General features: G+C 42.9%; 1 protein-coding gene across 3 annotated transcripts in view; it reads left to right on the forward strand.

Moving 5' to 3' along the window:
• The window catches only part of DOCK1 (dedicator of cytokinesis 1), a 261997-nt gene that overhangs the window by 169166 nt on the left and 71133 nt on the right, over positions 1-21698 (forward strand). For all 3 annotated transcript variants that reach the window (XM_014257704.2, XM_005528870.3, XM_088059823.1), the window contains exons 30-32: positions 17878-17956; positions 18409-18509; positions 21433-21491. In XM_014257704.2, coding sequence (XP_014113179.2) covers positions 17878-17956; positions 18409-18509; positions 21433-21491 — 239 coding nt within the window. The remainder of the gene's footprint in view (positions 1-17877; positions 17957-18408; positions 18510-21432; positions 21492-21698) is intronic.

Genomic DNA, 21698 nt, shown 5'->3' on the forward strand with positions numbered 1-21698 from the left:
CTTGCTCATCCCTGCAAGAATTTATGTCTGCACGTACCTGAGGCAGTATTCAGGAACTTTGCTTGAAGATTGGCAAGGAATCCAATGGAAATGCAGGAAAATTTCTCAAGGAAGCCAATTCTGCCATGCAAATTCACCGGGTTAAGGAGGATGTGATTTGTGAAGGTTTTAAATTTTAAACCTTTTTTTTTGGTTTTTTTTTTAGTTCCTCGGTCCATTTTGGAGGCTGAATTATAGGAAGGATAAGAAAGGGACAGATTTAATGTCAGAATTCAGGTATTTCAAGGCACAAACCTGGAGAATTTATACTCCAGGTGTCAGGAGGGATGCCAGCAGTAAAGGCACGGCGACGTCGAGAAAGCAGCCAACGTTTGAAATGTGGTGCAAGCTCATTTTGGGGTGTGCTGCAGGCTCTGACAGACACAGCCTTCCAAAAAACGGGCATAAATTGTCCAGACAGATGTTGCATTTGTGCCCAGGGGCTGCTGCGAGGGGATGTGCCGTGGTAAATGTTGGGAAAAGGGTTTGTAGCTGGATTTGAGGGCTCTCCCAGGAGATCAGAGGGGTTTTCTTGGAGGGATGGGGTCAGTGCCCATCTGGAAGCACAGGAGAGCAGTGATGTGGAGGGAGTGGAGATCCTTCTGCGTGCAGGTGATGTGGAAATAAACACCAGGATGATATTTCCTGATATTATTGAGGCTTAGGGAAGAATTTATTGGTCCTTAAAACTCCCTGACAGGAGGGGGCAGCCTGGGTGGGGTTGGGCTCTGCTCCCAGGGAACAGGGACAGGACAAGAGGAAATGGCCTCAAACTGTTCCAGAGGAGGGTCAGGTTGGATATTTGGGCAAATTTCTTTCCAGAAAGGGTTGTGGAATGTTGGAATAAGGTGTTGAGTGCAGGAGTCACCATCCCTGGAGGGATTTCAGAGCGCTGTGGATGTGGCACTTGGGGACACAGGCAGTGACCATGGTGCTGCTGCTGCCCAGTGATCTCAGAGGCTTTTTTCAACCATATCACTTGTGATTCCATGATTCAGGGATTACTCAGGCTGCAGTTTTGGTTCTTTTAATTTGCATTTCAGTTTTACTTCAGTCTTTGAACTGATTCTGAGGCTGTGGCAGAGAGCTGGGAGTGAGATTGGTGTAAACTCCAACCTAATGTTTATATAAATTTCATGCCAATATAAGGTTCAAGAAAATCAGTGATTTCTTTATCAAGAATTCAATGTGTGGTTTTCCATTTTCTTTGAATTTTAATCTATAATGTTCTAATGACCTTTTTTCAAGAGCATTTTATTATGGTGCCTCATTTATCATGCTAAAAGATATTTTTATTTTTTATGTGGTGTTAAAAGTCCTACATAAATTTCATCTTCCATTCACAGTCCACTTACTTAACTGGGTATTTGATTTAAAGGTACTTCTGGCTTGAACACAATTTAAAGGTATTTTTGGCTTGAATCCAGTTAACTTAAAATATTTTTTGAGGTAATTACCACGCAAATATCAATGGCAAATGGGCCAAATATGATCTTAGGGGCAAGAATATACGTATAGAATTTTATTCCTGTATTTTATACTGAAAAATCATCCGTTGGATTTGTTACTCAAGCAGTTGGGCATTGTGGGAAAATGAAACTTTGCCATTGTTCAGGTCTTTGTTGCTAAAGGGCCATTGTCAAAGATGCTTTGTTTGCCATAACGAAAGATTTGTAGTGACAGTTTTATGTAACAACAATAATACTAATTTGAATTATTTTTGGAAGAATCTCAGAGCAGCTGGGGAAGATCATCTGCATTATGTTGACCTTACAGATGTTCAGGTTGATTCATGGAGGAATGAAGTAATTTGCCTGTGCCCATGCAGTGAACAACCAGCAGGAAGGAATAGGAGTCAGCTCATAGATTATTTTCACATGGAATGTTCAGCTCCATTTTGATAACTTGACCATTTTCCCCAGCAATATTAACTCATATCTATGCTGAAATAACCCAGTTCACATCTGGGGTGCAGAAGTTGAAAAATTTATTTAAAATTTTATGCAAATTTAAGGAAGTTTAATGTAATACTCAGTTTTTTAAGGTCAGCAAAGGTGTGGGCAAATATTCACCCCAAAGAACCCCTAGGGTTGTTTATTTCTGGGGAGTTTGATGGTAATGGAATTGTCAGAGAATTATGGAATGATTTGGGCTGGAAGGGATCACCCCATCCCACCCATGGGACACCTTCCCCTGTCCCAGCTGCTCCAGCCCCAATGTCCAGCCTGGCCTTGGGCACTGCCAGGGATCCAGGGGCAGCCCCAGCTGCTCTGGGAATTCCATCCCAGCCCTTCCCCACCCTCCCAGGGAACAATTCCTGCCCAAAATTCCATCCAGCCCTGCCCTCTGGCAGTGGGAAGCCGTTCCTACAGTTTTAAACAATAGATTAAAACTCACAAAAATCTGAAACTGCGAGAAAAGCTCTGCAAAGGCTGCTCCCTGCTTCTCCTGGGGAAGAAATGCTTCTGGAATAAATAAACCCCTTCTCTTGAGCCCCCTCCCTGATGGATCCCATACCCTGGCACAGCTGGAGAGCTGCCCTTCCCCTGCCCCTCCATGAAGGAGATGTGCAAGGAGGGCACTGTAAATGTTGGAGTTTTTTTTAAATCTAAACTACAAATGTGTAAAATGATCACAGCGTGCCTCCCTGCAAGAACCCACATCCAACCTGGAAAACCCCAGCCACAGAGGCTTGAAGAGAAGAGCAGAAGAAGCTTGACTCTGTAACATTTATTTTAAATTAATTTTCTGCCATCCAGCTCCAGCAGTTCATTTTTCCTACTGAATGGGATCTAATAAGACCTAATAGGTGATAAATCAGTTTCCCAGTTTTGGGCATTAAGGAACTGCAGTGCTGTGTTCTGCTAGAGCAGGAAGGTCTCCAGCTCTCTGTTCCACAACAAGCAGGGCATTAAATAGTCTTAAATCATCAGCCTGTCCTTTCCTCAGCTCCAGGACCACTCCTGAGGCTGGGAAATTTCACAATGAGGGATCATTCTTTATGGCAAACTCTGTAGCTGCTAGCAAAGCAATTTAAAAAACACTTTAGGAGAGTGGTTCCTACATCCTGCTCTGTTACAAATCACTCGGCCTCAGTGTTTACAAAATCTGCAGTTTAACTAATACAGATGGGTTATCAAATTATCCTGATGGAAACAGATAGAGAGGTTGCTTCCTATCAACAGATCCATTAGGAACTAACAACAAATTGGGATTATTTACTCAGCATCTATTCATTCCCACTAATTTGGCACAGCGTTATTAGTGCTGAAGCTTTACATGCAAAACGCTCCAATTCTTGGGGTAATTTGATAAAGCAAGACATGTTCCTGATCCATCATTTTATAGGATGGATCCTATAAACCTGTGTTTTAACAAGCCAGTCCTTGCCCAGCCCTTCCATGGCAAAGCACATCCATCCCAATTAGGAGCAGCACCGGCTCCAAAGAAGGTTTAGATGAGCCTGGTGTTTATTATCCTTGGGTTTCTAACCCACACTCCAAAGGCTTTATTGTTCCAAGGGCTCTTTTTTTCCCCCAGTTTAAATCTGAACAAGATTAGATAGATGAACAAGATTTGGGAAGGTTCAGAGCTGCTGCAGCTCCCAGCAAAGGGGTTCACCAGATCAACTGGTGACAATCAGCTGGGTTCCCTCAGTTGGTTTAAGTCACAAGCCCATCTGAGCTCTTTTTCCCTGAATCCAGAGGGAAGATGTTTGCAGAAAGTGATTTTTTGCAGCGATATTTTGGAATTGAGAACTTCCAGCAGAAAGATGGGGATCAGGAAGGATCAGTGTTCAGCCCAGAGGGGAGAAGGTTCTAGGGAGACCTTAGAGCCAATTCTGGACCCTGAAGGGGCTCCAGGAGGGCTGGAAGGGGACTGGGGACAAGGGATGGAGTGACAGGACCCAGGGAATGGCTCCCAGTGCCAGAGGGCAGGGCTGGATGGGATTTTGGTCAGGAATTGTTCCTTGGCAGGGTGGGGAGGAGCTGGGATGGAATTCCCAGAGCAGCTGGGGCTGCCCCTGGATCCCTGGCAGTGCCCAAGGCCAGGCTGGAGCAGCCTGGGATGGGGGAAGGTGTCCCTGCCATGGCAGGGGGTGGAATGAGAAGATCTTTAAAATCCCTCCCAGCCCAAACCATTCTACAATTCCATGGTTTTATGGTCAGCAGAGTCTCTGCACGTGGGACTTGTCAACCCAGCCCCAGCAGGTTTTGGATGATATTCTCCTGGGATGAGGAGTTTCCCACGTGTTTGTCCTGCCCTCCTACTCCTGAGTCAGATAATCCTCTCTGGGCAGTGATGTGTCCATTGACTGCCCTGCATACAAAAGGAGAAAATAATGGATTCAGCTGAAGAGGAGGAAGGGAAGCACAGCTTTGCTTCTCACCCTGATCGATCCCACTCCTGTGGGTGCTGAGACTTCTTAAAGGAGAAAATGAAGTTTCAGTTGTTGTCAGAGGCAGCAGTGAAATTACCTTTGCAGTTCCAGCTGAATGAACAAAGTTTTATTTATTCTCTAAAACCAAACAGGAGATAAAACACTCACACCCTGTATTTTGTTTGTACATCATCATAGCAGCATTTTCCTGCTCAAGGATTAACACCAATTGTGCTTGGATTTGTTATTTACAAGTTTCACCTCGGGGCACCTTGCCTTTATTGAGTAGGAAAATCAAAAATTGCCCTTGCATGACATGAAGGCAGAGCTTTTAACATGGGAGGTCGCTGGCTGCTCAGTGGCACCTTCTGATGTACAAAGTGGGGTGAGCACAAAACATTTCTGTCTCAAAGATACTCAACACCATGTGAGTTCCAGCTCTGCCAGAGCTCTGCCCTCGCCTGCTGGGACATCCCACACCCACTGCAAGAGGGGCTGGAGCTGGGAAAGGGCTGGAGAACTCCTGAGGGAGCTGGGAAGGGGCTGGAGAATTCCTGAGGGAGCTGGGAAGGGGCTGGAGAATTCCTGAGGGAGCTGGGAAGGGGCTGGAGAATTCCTGAGGGAGCTGGAAAGGGGCTCAGGCTGGAGCAAAGGAGGCTCAGGGGTAATTTTTGGCTCTGCACAAGTCCCTGGCAGGAGGGGACAGCCGGGGGGATTTGGGATCTGCTCGCAGGGAACAGGGACAGGAGGAGAGGGAACGGCCTCAGGCTGGGCCAGGGGAGGCTCAGGGGGGATATTTGGGAAAATTCCTTCATGGAAAGTTCTGCTCAGCCCTGGCACAGCTGCCCAGGGATTCCCCATCCCTGGAAGTGCTCAATAAACGTGTGGAGGTGGCACCTGGGGACGCGGGGCACTGCTGGCCTTGGCAGTGCTGGAAATGGTTGGACTCCATGATCTTGAGGGCTTTCTCAACCTTCATCATTCCATGATTTTCTGTCCATCTTTGCTGCATTTCCCTGGCTCCATGCAGGGCTGGAGCAGGTGGAGTAAGTCAGAGGTGATCTGTAAAACCATGGAATTGTTCAGGTCAGAAAAATCCTCCAAGACCACGGAGTCCAACCGCTGCCAGCACTGCCCTGTGTCCCCAAGTGCCACCTCCTGCTGGCTGAGTGCTGTTCCTGCTGCTGTCATTCATTTAGGCAAAGCAAGGTGCTCAAATATTGTGATTTCCAAACCTGACCTTGTAAATGTGCTTTAAAGGAATTCAGAAAGAAACCAAGTGATCCCCCAACTTCCTGTGCTTTTCAGGGCAGCTTCCAAAAAAATTCTGTGTTTTTCATAACCTGAAATTCCCTAGCAGGACTCAATTTAAACAGCTGTGACCACCCCATAATTATGATTTGTCACAGACTAATATTTACTTTTTTCATTCATTTAAAAGCCCATTTGTTTTACTGTGTACAAATTAAGAACAAAGCGTCGTGTTGGTCCCTGAATGCATAATTGCAATTAAGGTGGTGTCTTGTAGAAATAATACATGGAGGGTTAATTTGGACCACGAGCTGGTTTTAATACTGCCTTTGTGTTTCTCTACAAGTGAATTATCCTAGGGTGGCACAGAGAAAATCACAGTTATTTGTAGCTGGGCTGTAACGTTGTGTTTTTAATGGGAGTATTTTTAATGAGGGCTTGTAGGCTGAATTGTTGATGGAAAGCAGATTAGTTCTGTTTGCTCATTTCACAAGAGGTGAGAGGCTCTGAGCAGTGGTTGTGGCCCCAGTTGGGAGCTTTCCTGAAGGAAATTAGGGAATTTCTGATGAAAATGTCAACACTTGAAGAGTTCAGTCACAGGAGGGCTCTGCACAAGCCTCTGTTTCTCCCTTTTTAGTGACATTTGGCTCTTTAACTCCCTGTTATAGGAACAGCATTGCAGTGCTGTCATCATTTAATTCTCTCGTATGTCTTGGACTAAATGACAATTTTTGAGGCCCATTTGCACCATTAAATGCTGTGTGTGGGATAGAAGAAGTATCTAACTTAAATATTAATAAAGTGAGGATTTCCCAATTTTAGTACACCAAAATTAATGTTAAGCTAGGTATAGATTTTAAAAAACCACAAACCCTTTACTATTTTCCCCAGTAAAAGTTAAATGACTCAACCTAAACATCAAAGGGGAGAGGCAACTATTTCTAAAAAAGTGAGAGAAAAAGGAAGAAGGTCTTAAAATATGCAGAAGAAAATCTTTATCTCTGATGACACTTTTAGGAAAAAAAGGTAAAAAATTGAAATCTTTTGCAATAATTTATGGAACACTTATTGCATGTTTTGTTTTAAAGTACTGTTTTTAACTGAAAACATGGTAGAAAAAGCTAATTCCTGAATTTCTCAATCCCTGCTTCTTCAGCAGTGACTCTCAAACCTCTTTGGCCTCTGGGTGTGATCCAAAGCAAAAGCTTTTTGAAGGCTTTTGTGTGGCTCCTGTAACATGAAAGCTTTGGATTGTAACACTGTAAATTATATCCCAGGTTTTGTGCTGCCACTTTTAGTATCCTTTGGGATCCATTTTCAGGGATCAATGTTTGGATATTGCTGATGTTAAAGATGAAATTACTTAAAATCTGGACAACCTGTGTGTGCCATTCTGCTTTTAATTTCTCTGGAAAAAATCCAGGAAATGGAGCTTTTTACCTTGTATAAACCTTTGATCCCATCGATCATCGCTGGCCTAGATCACTCCTGCCTGCTGCCAGGCTTTCCATAATATCTGCTGCAGATGGAGCTGAAAACTCTGGCAAATCTGCTCTGCACAAGCATCAATATCCATTGGAAAAGCAGATTTTTCCTTGCCCTTCATGGGTCACTGGATGCCAGCATCCCTCTGCATCCCGGTGTTAGTCCCTGCATCCCGCTCAGCTCATTCCCAGCTTTGTTAGGCCCTGCTTTGCTGATGTCCTGAAGTGCTGCCCATCCCACGTGGATCAAACATCACTCAAGCCAAGGATGAAGGAATTGTGTAGTGGTTTAGTCCTGGAGTGGTGAGTTTGGAGCAACCTGGGCTGTGGAACACATCCCTACCCATGGAATGGGATGATCTTTATGGTCCCAACCCAAACCATTCTGGGATTCTCAAATATAATCCTGTAAAATGAGGGTGGCTTTAGGTGTTACTCCATGCACAAGCATTGGGTAAAAAAAAATCAACCTGAACATTTGGTTTGGTTATGTTTTCTGGGTGAGAAAATCTCTCGGGACTAATCTGAATTTTCCCCACTTAGGTTTTTTCGCTTCTATGAGGCCATCAAATAATTGCAGTCTACTCCCAGAGAAGCTGTTGGCTTCCAGTGCCATTGGCATTATAAATCTTCTATCTAGAAAGAGCCAAATTGTGTAATTCAGGCCAGGGAAGAACATAAAAGGAGCAGAAATTGTGCAGAAATGTTATTTGGGCCCTGTTCCCGACTACTTTGCCCCAGTGCAGGAGAACCAAGCCAAGGGCATTGATTTTTGTGAAGGGACTGCCTGGTTGTCTTGTCCTTGTGAGGCCCTGGAATACTTTTCCATGTGGGAATTAACTTCTTAGCACTGCATCCCCCATTGGATTGATGGTGCTCCAATGTGCTGGTGTCCAATCCCAAATTCCAGGTAAATAAGCTTTACACAATTTTGGAGATTTGCTTATTGGTGTGTCCATATTAAAATTAACTTTTTCATGGCTCTGCCTTGGGAAGGGGAGGATTCACCCAAGGGCAGCTGTACCTGGAGGTTATTGCACTGTCTCAAACTCTCCTGTCAGAAATCAGATTTTAGTCCTGTGGCTCTCTGAAGCACTGTTTGTATTTCAGTAGCCAGATTGAAATTACTACAGTTTCCTGTAGTTTTAACAATCGTTTATCCATGCAGCATAATTTAGTATCTTAAAGAGTTTTCTTGGGATTACAAGAGGTAGTGAAATTAAAGTATTGCATAAAAGAAATTGTGGGGAACCTGATTGAAGAGAATCCCAGAATGATTTGGCTTGGGCTGGACCTTAAATCCCACCCATCCCACCCCAGCCATGGCAGGGACACCTTCCCCTGTCCCAGCTGCTCCAGCCCCAATGTCCAGCCTGGCCTTGGGCACTGCCAGGGATCCAGGGGCAGCCCCAGCTGCTCTGGGCACCTGTGCCAGGGCCTGCCCACCCTGCCAGGGAAGGATTTACATCCACAATTATGTTTCATTACTTGTTTAATATAAACCACTTTATATCCAAGCCTTTGTCCCATTGACACACTTGGCCGTGTTTTTGTGACCCTGACTTGTGTTTGCCTCTTAGGCTTTGATTTCACCAGGCAGAAACTAATCCCCAGGTGGAAAACTCTGGGAAGGGTTGGCATGTCCAAGCCATCACTGAATCCTCCCTGGCCTTGAGCCCACCCAGAACTGCACTGCAGCCCCAGCCCTTGGGGACACCCCTGTTTAAAGGGATCTGTTTGTGGGGTGTGCAATGTCCCTCTGCTGCCCTGCAGAACAGAAAAACCCCACATGATGTATGGCATTATGTGCCCTGCAGGGCTGCTTTTTGTGCTGTATCACCTGGGACTGTTTCAGTGTGCAGTGAAGGGTAATTTAACCCTTCCCCAGAGCAGAAATCCTGCTCAGAGCCACCCGGGGCTGGGCTCCCATCCTGCTGGGGGGATTCCTGTTACTGCCACGTACCAGAGCATCCTAGGGAAGCATTTATTGCACTCCTGTCTCGCTGCTCCAAAGAGTATCAGGCAGGCTGATTTATTTGGAAGGAGAGCTGGGAAGAGCAGCAAAGCAGGGATCTCATGCAGAGGTTAACAGCTGGGTGAGGTGAGCAGGACCAGCACAGGAGGCGAGCGCTGCTCCCGTCTCGCTTGGCTCCCTCCTTCACACACCCACTGCCTCCCTAAAACGTTTTGTGTCACTTTAATATCTGAGAGCCACCTTTTGGATCAAACACAGGCTTACCTAAAGCTCCAGCAGGATGTTTTTTTTTTACTTTGGCAGCATTTGTGTTCCCTTCACAGAGCTGTCAGCCGCATAAGCAGCCGTGGCACGGCCCGGCAGAGCAGCTGCTGCGCTTTATCCCGCTCTTCTCTTACCAGAAATCACATTTTAACCTCTTCCCAGGGAGTCTCTGCTGGTGTGTGCCTGCTGGGGAGATGGATTCCAGCTTTGTGAAGGTTCAGCTCTTGTGGGCAGTGCCCCTGTGCTTGTGATTGCTTGGATTAAAAAACACAAGTCATGGTAAGGCACCGGGATCACTCAGCTCCCGTGGAAACTTTCTGCTATCATAATGAGCTTCGTATTTTGGGGGAAACTTCAGCAAATGGAATTTCTCAACACACCTGATTGGTGACCCCAGCAATGAAGATGTGATAATCCAACCTTTGCAGATTGCTTCCTTTTTCCTCATTGCTATTCTCTGGTGGAATCTGATGAATTAAATACCCCCAGAAAAAAAGGGAGATTCTTTTCTGAGCAACATCACGACATTTGTTTAGCCAGGTGCAATTGTCTTGCCAGTTGATGGCAAGATGGATGAGAATGCCAAACAATTTGAAATGTAGCAGATCAATTGTATTGATTTATCCATAAGTAGCTAAAGTGGCCTTAATCACCTTCAGTATCCATGGAAATGGGGAAGGAGCAGAGGCCAGTGCTGTCAGCACAGGGCAAGGGAGGTTTCTCTGCTGCAAACTGTGAGGTTCTGTCAAGTATTTGAAAACATTTTGCCAAATTCAGCCAGAACTTCCATGCTTTGAAGGAAAATTTGCCTGTGATGCCTTTCCCAACCTTTCCGTGAATTACTTCTCATGTAATGATTTATTTTTCCAGACTGAATGTTTGTGTGAAAAGCAGTGCAACAGGAAAAAAAACCAATCTTCTTCTCTATTGATTTGTACCACTGCAAAAAGTGGCTGAATTCCCTTGTGAAATCAAGTCAAAACAAGAACTGAGGTGAAAAGTTGGGTGGTGGGGCCCTGGCACAGAGCAGCTGTGGCTGCTCCATCCCTGGCAGTGCCCAAGGGCAGCCTTGGAGCAGCCTGGGACGGTGGAAGGGGTCCCTGCCCATGGCAGGGTGGCCCTGGATGAGCTTTCAAGTCCCTTCCCACCCAAACCCTTCTGGGATTCTCTGGTCTTTCCAGAATGAAAATGATGATTTCTGTTCCTAGCAAAGGCTGTCTGCATTTTATTGAGCACTGCACTACAATGAAATGCTTGTTTAATAACTCACCTGATGGCACAGATCCCTTCCAGCAGCACTCCAACAAATTACATTTGTTTGAAATTACAAGCTCTGTTGGGATTTTTTGCCAACTGCCACAATAGAAAGTCTCTTGGAATTCAGCAAGTCTGCTTCCTTTAGAATAATAACCTTGGAGTAGAGGAATAGTAATGCTGTCCACTTGCAAGGGATGCTGCTTTGCCAGCATTGTAGCCTTAGCTAAAAACTCCTAAATTAAATTGTCTGCTAGCATTTCCATTAGAAAACGTGATTTCCAAGCTTTTATTACTCTGCCATAAAATCCTCTAGGTGCTAAAATTGAGTATGGATGGTTCCATCCATGGAGTTATATTTTAGATTAAATTCCAGGAGACAAAGTTGCTCTGGGAAAGGGAGCAGAAAGCTAAAGCCTCTTGTTTCCTGCACTGAAAGTCATCATGGAAAGTCGGATCTATGGTTATCCAAGCAGATCCCAATCCTTGGAGAGACTCAAACCCCACCTGGACACAGCTCCAGAGGCACCTTGGAAAAATAATCCCTAGTGCCTCCTGCAGAGCCTTGGTTATTGGTAGTCAGCCCACAAATTTGTCCTTCAGTGTTTTGTAACTCAGTTATTTTTCATTCATCTGTCCCCTTTGTTTTACAGGCCCCAGGCCTGGAATACAAATGAGGGGAGAGCTATCAGTGATTAGAGATAATGTGCTAAAGCAGGGGCTGAAATATTTGTTAGAAAATAGGTTAATAAAGTGACATGGAGCACCTGTGCTGCTGTGGAGGAGGCATTATGAGGAGATTATGCTAATGTGGGTATTTAGTAGCAAGTCTTCTTTGGGATTACTCTCTGCTATTATCATCCCCAGCCCAGGAATTGTAATTTAAAAGGCAGCAAATTATCAAGGATTTAGTTTCTTTTTTTTAATTTTTTTTTTCTAAGTTTTGACTGCTCTTTAGCCTGCTGAATTAGAGGATGTTGCAAGGAATCAAACATTTTAAACGCTTTTAAAATGTTCTTTAAGAGAATGAAGTGGACTGGGCAGGGATGTGTAAATGTGAAGAAGTGTTAAATGAAATTAATTCATTTGAGGTGGACAGCTGGTTGGCCTGGAGGTGCAAAGGCAGGTGAAGAGGGAAAGGAGACAGAATTTGGGAAAGGAGAAAACTGGGCGAGATTCAAAGGTACCTTCAAGCTGAGCCATTTAAACTGAGACTTTAAATTAAGAGATTTTGAGTCTCTCCCAGTGAGACATTGGTGAGGCACCTCAGATTCTGGGGGTGGTTTTGGACCCTTCTCAACAAGACAAACCTGGAGGGGCTGGAGCGTGTCCAGGGCAGGGAATGGAGCTGGGAAGGGGCTGGAGAATTCCTGAGGGAGCTGGGAAGGGGCTGGAGAATTCCTGAGGGAGCTGGGAAGGGGCTGGAGAATTCCTGAGGAGCTGGGAAGGGGCTGGAGAATTCCTGAGGGAGCTGGGAAGGGGCTGGAGAATTCCTGAGGGAGCTGGGAAGGGGCTCAGGCTGGAGCAAAGGAGGCTCAGGGGGAATTTCTGGCTCTGCACAAGTCCCTGGCAGGAGGGGACAGCTGGGGGGATTTGGGATCTGCTCCCAGGGAACAGGGACAGGAGGAGAGGGAACAACACCAGGAGAGATTTAGGTTGAATACCAGGGAAAATTTATTTTTTTAAATTCATATGTAAGAAAACACCTGTTTAAAATTGTGCTTTGCAAGAGGGATGGAGGGGTTTGAGGCGAGGGGTGTTCAGAGAAGGTTTTTCTGGGCTGTTTGTGCCTTCCTAAACCTTTGCTCAGGTTTGGGTTCTGCTCTGGGATTTCCAAGTCTGGGGCTGGTGTTTCCCACACAGCCTGACAAGAGAAGAGGACTCTGTCTCCTGTAAGAACACAGAATTTTATTCTCCCAGAGAAGCAGGAGCTCAGGCTCATCATGGGGAGCATGATGAGGTGCAGGAAGGCTGATCAGCTGCAATAAAGCATTCGTTATCCTTCCATCTAAATTAACTGAAATGACATCATGATAGTGCCTTTTAGAACCTCACTCCAAATTCCCTCTCTTTTATCAAATTATCACCTAAACTGAAATTACTTTAAGCTGTATCTGTGTATTCTTGTTTAGATAATTATTCTGACATTAAGGAAGTCATTCTTTCATTCTTTTTCCTTTTTTTTTTTGATATTTGCTAAAGGAAAAATAGTGGGGAGGACATTCCTAGTTTGTATTGTTTTCTTTTCTGTCAGAAATTTTCCTCTCAGAAATATTTTGCATAAACACTGTGTAAATCCAGATCCCTGCGTGTTGGATCTAACTAAATAATGTGCAAAATGGCATGGGCTGTAAAAATATTTCCACTTTTTAAACATTTCTCTGTAGATTATTCCTCCAGAGCAGTGTTTCTGCAGAGGCAGTTGGATGGGTGTTAGATCCTGCACCCAGCTTTCCTCAGCTCCTGGAACTCCTGCAAATACTTTCCAACAATGTCAGAGGCTGAGTGAGAGGAAAATGGGGCACAGAACGTTTGTAAACATCAGCAGATCAGGGCACTTGACTAATTAGGAGGGAGAAAGGCAGAATAAAAAGCAACTGAACCTGAGAAAGAGCTAAAAAAAAAGAAAGTTGTTTGGCACAGTGACTCCTGTTCCATTTATAAATGGAATCCCTGTGTCCCTCCTTCATTTACAGTTGCCACTGGAAGTCAGGGTTTGATGTATGTTCCCACCTGGAGGCAGTGAGGTTGTTTGGAGGGAAAAAAGGACCTTTTGGAAAACTACAGAATCCAACCATTAATTTTTGCTCTGTTTGGTGAAGCAATCTCTGAATCCACAAACCAATTAAGCACCTATAGGCCCTAGTGGAAGTGAGTAATAATCAATAGCAGGAAACATTCCCAGGAGTCAGGAGTTGAAATTGAAGTCAGTTCGTGAACCAGCAGCACATTCCCAGCTGGATTAACTGGAATAAGAGCTGGAAAGGGGGAGGAGTGGAGAACTGGGGACTGCCCAAGGCAGGGCAAGCTGAGTGGACCCAGACAGATCACTGAGATTTGCTCACCTGGGTTTTTGTTTTGGTTTTTTGAGAATTTCTGCTTTTTATGACCTGTATTTCCTAGTGTTGACCTCTGCTGTGGTTTCCTCCGTCTCCTTTTCCCTGGCCTCTCTCGGCTGAGCTCTCAGCCACACTTTTATGTCACGTTCAAAAGGTGGTGGGAAGTTCACTGTTCCTGCTGGACCATGGACAGCTGGTGCAGGTCTGGTCAGGAAGTGCAAAAACAGGGATGAAATGCCAGAAAAGCCTGGTGACAGAGAAAAGGTTCTGGGGACACCTTAAAGTGTCTCTCAGGTGCTGCAGGAGAGTTGAAGAGACTTGGGACAAGGGCCTGGAGGGGAAGGGAAAAAGGGAAATGGCTTTAAGCTGACAGTGGGTAGATTTAGGTGGGATTTTGGGCAGGAATTGTTCCTGGCAGGGTGGGCAGGCCCTGTCCCAGGTGCCCAGAGCAGCTGGGGCTGCCCCTGGATCCCTGGCAGTGCCCAAGGCCAGGCTGGACATTGGGGCTGGAGCAGCTGGGACAGGGGAAGGTGTCCCTGCCATGGCTGGGGTGGGATGGGTGGGATTTAAGGTCCCTCCCACCCAAAGTGATTCCAATTCTGGTCTGTGCAAGGTCTCCAAACACAGAATAAGAGGCCAGTCCCTGCCTCAGAGGATCAAACTACAGCAGAAGAGACAACACAAATCTATGGATGCCCTTGGAGCCATGCCATCCCCCTTCCCCAGAGCTCACACAAAAACCTTCTCTGTCCTGGGTGTTGATTTTGTTCTTTGCTGGATTTTTATGCCCTTCTGTCTTCCACATATCCTGAAGTGACTTCCTTCTGTAATCATATTCCTTCTATTCCAAGCACATCATAGAAAATGTTAATTTCCTGCTTTTAATTGGGTTGATAAAGTCTTTTGTCTCACAAATCTTCCCCAATACATTCGGATTAGGTTTTGTTGTCTTACATGGCAGCAGAGCCCATTGTGTTGGGTTCCAGGCTCTGAACTTCTCCCTTTTTCAAAGTTTAACTTCCGTGGCTCTTCCTGACATGGATAATAAATTCTTTTGTTCATTGAAACTGAATTTCAAGAAGAGCACTTCTTTTTATGTGCACGCAACTGGGAGCCAATCTTGGTTATTAATTACAGCGAGATAAGGGCTGGCACTGCAAGGGATGCTGTCCAGCTGAGAGTTTTGATTATTTATCCCTTGGCCCAGTGATGTCCAAGTCCACCTTTTATCCTTGGGAGTTCCACCAGCCAATTCCTTTCTTCTTCAGTACAGAACTCTCGCTTTTGGTTAATTGGGTTATTCTGAAGAGCCGCTTTTTGCTTCATTTTCCATTTTCTCTAACTTTTGACAGTGAAGTTATTGAAAATTGTCAGGACTTGCTTTGGAGGAGGAAGAGGATTTAACTAACACCTGGAATGATAAAATATTTCAGCTTCCTCTTTCAATTTTTATTTGGGCATAAACTTGAACTGGTTTTATATTCATGAGTTGCAGCAACTTCCCAGGTGATAACAAAGTATTGCCCAGGTTATAGCCAAGAATTCATCCAGTGTGATTTTTTACTATTGAAATTCTCTCTTCAGAGTAGTGATCTTGCAACTTGCTACTTCCTCTTGCTGATATTTTAATAAATATATTTTTTTAAAATTAACTTCATTAGATAAAAAAAAAAAATCTTAATTTTGCTATTTGCTCTTGGCACTGGAGGTGCTGAAATATCCTGAAAAGTGCTGTGAGGTTTGCCATGACATTTGATTTGCGAATGAAGTTAGGCTGTAATAATAATTGTAGTAGGAGTATTAGTAGTAGTAGAAGAAGTAATAATAATAAAATGATGATGGTGATGGTCTGTTGGCTGTCACTGTGATTTCTTCACTGACCTATGTGAGAAATGTTTTATCCAGTCACAGAAGGATTGATCAAATCAAAAATAAATTGGGATTTCAGTAATTCAAAAATCAACATTAAATCTCTCCACCTCTTCTTTGGGCTGTTCCTTATGGAAAATGGGAGGAATTCCCTGACACCCAGGGGTTATTTAATTCCAGTTGAACACATGTTCCATGCTCTGCTCCTTTGCTGTGGAAAACACAGCAGAACTTGTATTATTTATTCCTTGTTGGAATTAATATAAGGGAAAAAACAAGAGTTACAACTGAAAGAAAAAGAATGGTATCTAAAGTAATGAGATTGTGCCAAAGCTTAATTAGTTGGAGTAGATTGAATACATTAGAGTGATGTCTTAAGGCAGTGTTGTTAAGTTGGAGTTGGAAGCGTTTTGATGTCCATGAGGGAGCAGCCCTGGCTGGCCCCTGCACCAAATCGTTCATTCTGGGGGAAGATTTGCACATCTCGTTGTGTTATCAGCTTGCAAAAGCACAAAGCAGGGATAAGGAGAGGATAAAACTGGTGATTGTCTGATCACACAGATAACTTGGATTTCAATCTCAGTTTGTGCTACAGCTCAGTAATTGAATCATAGATCTCCCATCCGTATATTCTGGAGCAGTGCAGGGTGTTTGTTTGTGTGCTGGGTTCAGCTCCTTTATAAAATCTCTTAATGAATCTCTTGCCCAAAACACTGCCAGAGATGCTGAATATGGGCTGAGGTGCTGAAATTCCTCCTTGGGTGTGCTGGGTGCAAGTGCAGAGATGCCTCTGTCATCTTAATTATAAAGAATAATATTATAAAACACACCTGTATGGATGTATGTACTGGAGTTTTATGTATATTTGCTTATATTTTAAAAATACTTCCATCTTTTAATTATTTTTTTGTTTTCCTTTCTAATTTTAATATTCCCATTTAGATCCTTTCTTTCTCCTTCCTAATTCTGCCACAGGGATGATCTGACTGTGACACATCCCAGTGACATAAAATTTTTCTCTTTATTAATTCATTTCAACATACAAATAAATAAACACAAACACTCGTAGCCTCCTGATGGATTTATGTACATACTGATCTATTTATGAATTTATGCACATATTGATGTATTTATATAAATACATCAGTATGTTCATAAATAATCACTTGGCAACATACTGCCCATATATAAATATATATAAATAATGTCAGTGTTCATCATGTTGTCCATGTGTTTTCTGGAGGCTTCTTTTCTCTTAGATATCAAACTCTCAGCTAAATATTAATTTATTTTTTTTTCAGGAGAAATTGCTAAGTATCTTAAATTCATCACAAATCCTTTCTAGCTGGTTTGTTTTAAATAATTCTGGGTTTTTTTGGGGGATTTTTTTTTGGCCAGCCTGAAGGAAAATCAACTTCTTTATTTGCAGTAGTGAACTTCCTTTTTTAAGATTGGTTTTGGGGTAGAGGAAAACCAAACTCAGAACGTGTCAGGAGGGGTTTTTGTCATTTTTGGGGACTCTGAGGAGACACAAATCTCTCTCCCCAAAGAGCAGCTCATTTGTCTGGGCATTAGCTGGCAGCTGCACAGCATAAATTTCAATTTTGCAGGGGGAATCTCATGTTTGTTTTGAAAATGGAGATCAGGCTACCGAGGAATAATCAGTTTATTTTTCAGCACCATGAATATGTAGTGCCCTACTTCTCCTGTGCCATTTGGTTTTCTCTTTCAAGCTTGTCAGGCCAACTCCTTTTGCAATTTAAGAGGCATTTTAGAACCTCCAGAAACTACAGTGGGTACTGAATTAGCATTTTGGAAATAGAGCAGTGAAGAATGTTTTAAAGATTGTCCTTCAGTGGCATTTCTGTTGTACCATAAGTGATTTTTTTTTCCTTGCCTCATGTGTTTAAAAATGTGGTTTTTTTTGACCTTCAAGTTAAAATACAGCCAGTTGTAGATCTGAGTTAGACACAACACTGTAACTTTAAAAATATATGTCTATCTAGTGCTAATAAACTGAATTTTTAATGATCTCTTGATTATGAAAAGATATTTTAAAGACAAGTGATTTTATCCCAAACACTCCCTGTGTTTCTGCATATGCTAATTTACTTGATTAATTTGGAGAACATCTGCATAGAATTCTGTACACTTACCAGTGGTGAGATCACACTGCTTTTCAAGTATCAGCCTCAAACTTCACTTTCCAGACAGACTCGGATTTTGTGTCTAATTGGGATGCCAAATATACAAAGGTACCCCAGAAGTGTGTAATTATGTAATTTTCTCTTGATCTTTCAGAGTCTTCCTGCGAGCAATTAATCAGTATGCAGATATGCTAAACAAAAAATTCCTTGATCAAGCCAACTTTGAGTTACAGGTAAGAAAAAACTCCCAGTTTTAATGGAATAAATGATATTAATGTAATTTCTGCCCTAAACATGTCGTTCTGCTGGGTTTATTCATCGTTGTGAATCCCAGTTATCCCAGTTAAATCATTCCAGGCTGAGCAGGTGCTGTGATCCATTCCTGACTTGTGGCTCTTGTCATGGAATCACAGAATCACAGCAGGGTTTGGGTTGGGATTCTGCTTGAATCATCAAAACACAAAGAACTGGGATTTGTAGCTGGGGAAGATTTGTTGGAAACATAAAGGCAACGAGGAGTTGTATTAAGAATTTATCAAGAAACACCATCTCTGTGGTGTCTGTTCTTTTCTCCTTTAAATATTTATGTGCATAATTTAGAGACTTTTAAGTTGTTTTGTAGGTGTGTAGAGGAACATTTCAGAGAATTAATGGAATCTCTTCTTGTCATTTTGGGGACTTTCAGCTCTGGAACAACTATTTCCACCTGGCTGTAGCTTTTCTCACACAAGAATCTTTACAACTGGAGAATTTTTCAAGTGCTAAAAGAGCAAAAATCCTTAACAAGTAAGTCCTGCTCATCATCTAAATCGTGGCCAAGAACTTGAGGTCTATTGCCATCATTTCAGTTTAATTTCTTCACTAAATCTATTCAAATTGAGATGCAATCAGGGGATAATGAAGGGTTGGGTTGAAAAACATGAATCAAGTGTTGTGTGTGTTTCTGCCCTGGCATCGAGATCTGCATTTCACCGTTCCCTGCTGATGAATTCAGTGTTTGCTGCTGCAGGATGTTCAGAAAGTCAAGATCCTCAGAAGTGTTAACATGTTATAAAACTGCCTTTGGAAATCACTTCAGCTTTGTGCTTCTTCTTAATCTCATTTTACTGCTCTTTATTGTCCATCCCTGATGTCCACTGAGAGGGAATTTTGGTCGCTCTGGTTGTTTCTGCTGGGCTATCCCTGAAGGACGGCTTGGGATAGAATTTCCTGCTTCCAAGGGATTACATTCCCTACTTCCAACCACCCTGCTGCCAGCCAGAATCCCACAGCAAAGGAAAGCTGCAAAAGGGGAGGAAAAACCTGGAAATAAGAGTGGAACGTGAGGATTTTGTTTAAATGGAGTGATTAAGGGTGGAAAAGATCACGGAGTCCAAGGCCACCACTGCCCTGTGTCCCCAAGTGCCACAACCTTACATCTTTTAAATCCTTCCAGGGGTGGGAAAATCCACCTGAACAGCCAATTCCAATGCCTGACCACCCTCTGAGCAAGGAAATTTTCCCAGCTCTCCATTTAACCTCCCCTGGCACAACCTGAGGCCATTTTCTCCTTGTCCTATTGATATTTCTCCTGCATTTTATTTGTGTTCCGCAGTAGTGAACACCAATATTATTATTAATATTGTTATTATTACTTAATTAATATTATTATTAATAATATTGTTATTTATTATAATAATATTAACAAGTATTAATATATTATTAATATTATTATTACTTAACACCAAGCTCTGAAAAGAGCCAGTTTTGTGATTTTAGAGTGTATGGATTCTTTTTTTCTGTGGCATATTATCTGGGAAGAGCAGCCAGAAAAGCTGGATGTTCCCATAACCAGTGAGGTCACAAAAATGGGGAATTTCCAAGCTGTGATTCCTTGAACAAGCACAGCACAGGCTCCTGGTGTGTACAATAAATAAAATGTGTCTAGATAGAGAAAAGATGGATTTTATATCCCTTCACCTTCCCAATTCAGGCCTATTATTATGATAAGAGAAATCCCAGGGGGAGTGGGGACATCACTGCTGCAGTGACTTGATTTTAAAGGCTTTTTGCTTGTGTAGCTGTTAGGTTTTGACCAGAAAATTCAGGAAGGGCTTCACATCCCATCCCAAGTTTTGGGATCCAAGTTTTGCCCTGCAAACTCCACTTTTTCCTCCTGAGTTTTGAGGTGTTTCCTTTGGAAGCTGTGCTCTACCTGAGCCTTGAAAGAGAATTTTAAAGCACTTTAGAATCTGCTCTGCCTGGGACTCGTGGGGCTTCCTTGATGAAACAGGAATATTTACAAGTTCAGTGGAAAAGTGGTGTCAAGCAGAGCTCAGGGTTTGGGGCTTGCAGTATAAATATCATAAATAACATTATAGATAAAGGTTTTCTTATGGAAAATGAGCTGGTATTGCAGAGCCAGGTATATTTTATTTAAGGAAATTGAGCTGGTATTGTAAAAGCAGGTATATTTTATTTAGGAAATTGAGATGGTGTTGCAGGTCAATTTTATTTCATTAAATTTAGAATCCCTTTGCTCTCTCTGCCCAGTGTTAGTGAGCACCTATGAGAGCATTTCAGTTCAGCTCAGGCTCCTGACCTGAACAAAGAGCCAAAAGCTGAGCTGTAATTGGGCTGGAAACTGCTGTCAAATACATTTGTGGACTGATAATTCCTCTTTGTCAGGATGGGAACCACAGGCACAAATTTTCTTGGAGTGATTTTTCTAATAAACAGAGTAGTTTATCTCGCTGAAGGAATTCTAGGAATCAACAGGCATTTCTCACTGCTAATAGAAGTAAATAAATTAAGTCATTTGAAGTGGTTGCTTAATAAAGTTTGCAAAATTGTAAATCTTTGTTTATAATGAATTTGCAAATTGTTATTTTCAGTTTAATCAGGTTTTGGAGACAGGAGTCGAGACAATAAATTCGAGACTCAATAAATGCATGGTCTGGAGGCACTTTTGTTGCTGTGTGAAGGCACTTCTGTGTCAAAAGGGATATAATTAATCAGTTAATTCAATATCACACTTACCCATCTTTTTAAGTACATATTTCAATTAAAACGTCAAATATTTAATAATTAAAATTTAATTATTGTAATTGGTAGGTTTTGCTAAACATTGCATTTAAGCATTAGATAATAACAGATTCTTAATGATGCAGAAGATTCTCTTTAATCCATATTAATGACAGGGTGTCTCACTATTATCCCCCAGAAATCCTACAAGTTGCCAGATATTACAGTTTGCCTCATCTTGTTATTTAAGTAATGATCTTTAACTTGCAAATATTCCATGTGGCAAAGGCACCCCTGGGGCTACAGTTCCACTTCTGATCCCATGGTTAACGAAGGCTTTGGGATGATTTCCACTCATTAAAGCTTTCCTGGTGTTCATGTGGAGAGGGAGGGGAGTGGGAAGTGACCGTGGTGGGAGATGGGAGGTGTTGGTGTCTCCAGCTCCAGGGTGGATGGGCTCCCCCCTCTGCCTGGGACTGTGGAATGTTGGAATTGTTGAGGCTGGAAACCCTTTTTTTCTCCAAATTTTGGTGTTTACAGAAGCATTGCTGAGGGTAATCTCAGTAGTGTGGGTCCAACTTGAGAACCTGTTCTGGAATTTCTTCTCTTTTTGGAGGCTGTGAATCTGATTTTAAAATGAGAATTACCTGCTTGTAGATCTTAGATTTATTTTGTTGTAATGCTGTTTGTGTTTTCCTTTTTTAAGGTACGGGGACATGAGAAGGCAGATTGGGTTTGAGATCAGGGACATGTGGTACAACCTGGGTAAGTATCCTAAGCACCTGTTGCCTTCAGTGTTCCCAAAAAACATTCTAGAGGGATATTCCTGGAAAAATGCAGTGGCAGCATGGATGGGATTTGGAGCAACCTGCTCAATGGAAGTTGTTTCTGCCCATGGAATGAGCCTTTGATGTCCCTTCCAACCCAAACCACCCCATGATTCTCTAAAATGAATTTGCTTTCTCTTGAAAC

The sequence above is a fragment of the Pseudopodoces humilis genome, chromosome 9, assembly GCF_049639895.1.
Source record: "Pseudopodoces humilis isolate 2021_Gansu_Grassland_sample_001 chromosome 9, ASM4963989v1, whole genome shotgun sequence".
NCBI classification, from domain to species: domain Eukaryota; kingdom Metazoa; phylum Chordata; class Aves; order Passeriformes; family Paridae; genus Pseudopodoces; species Pseudopodoces humilis.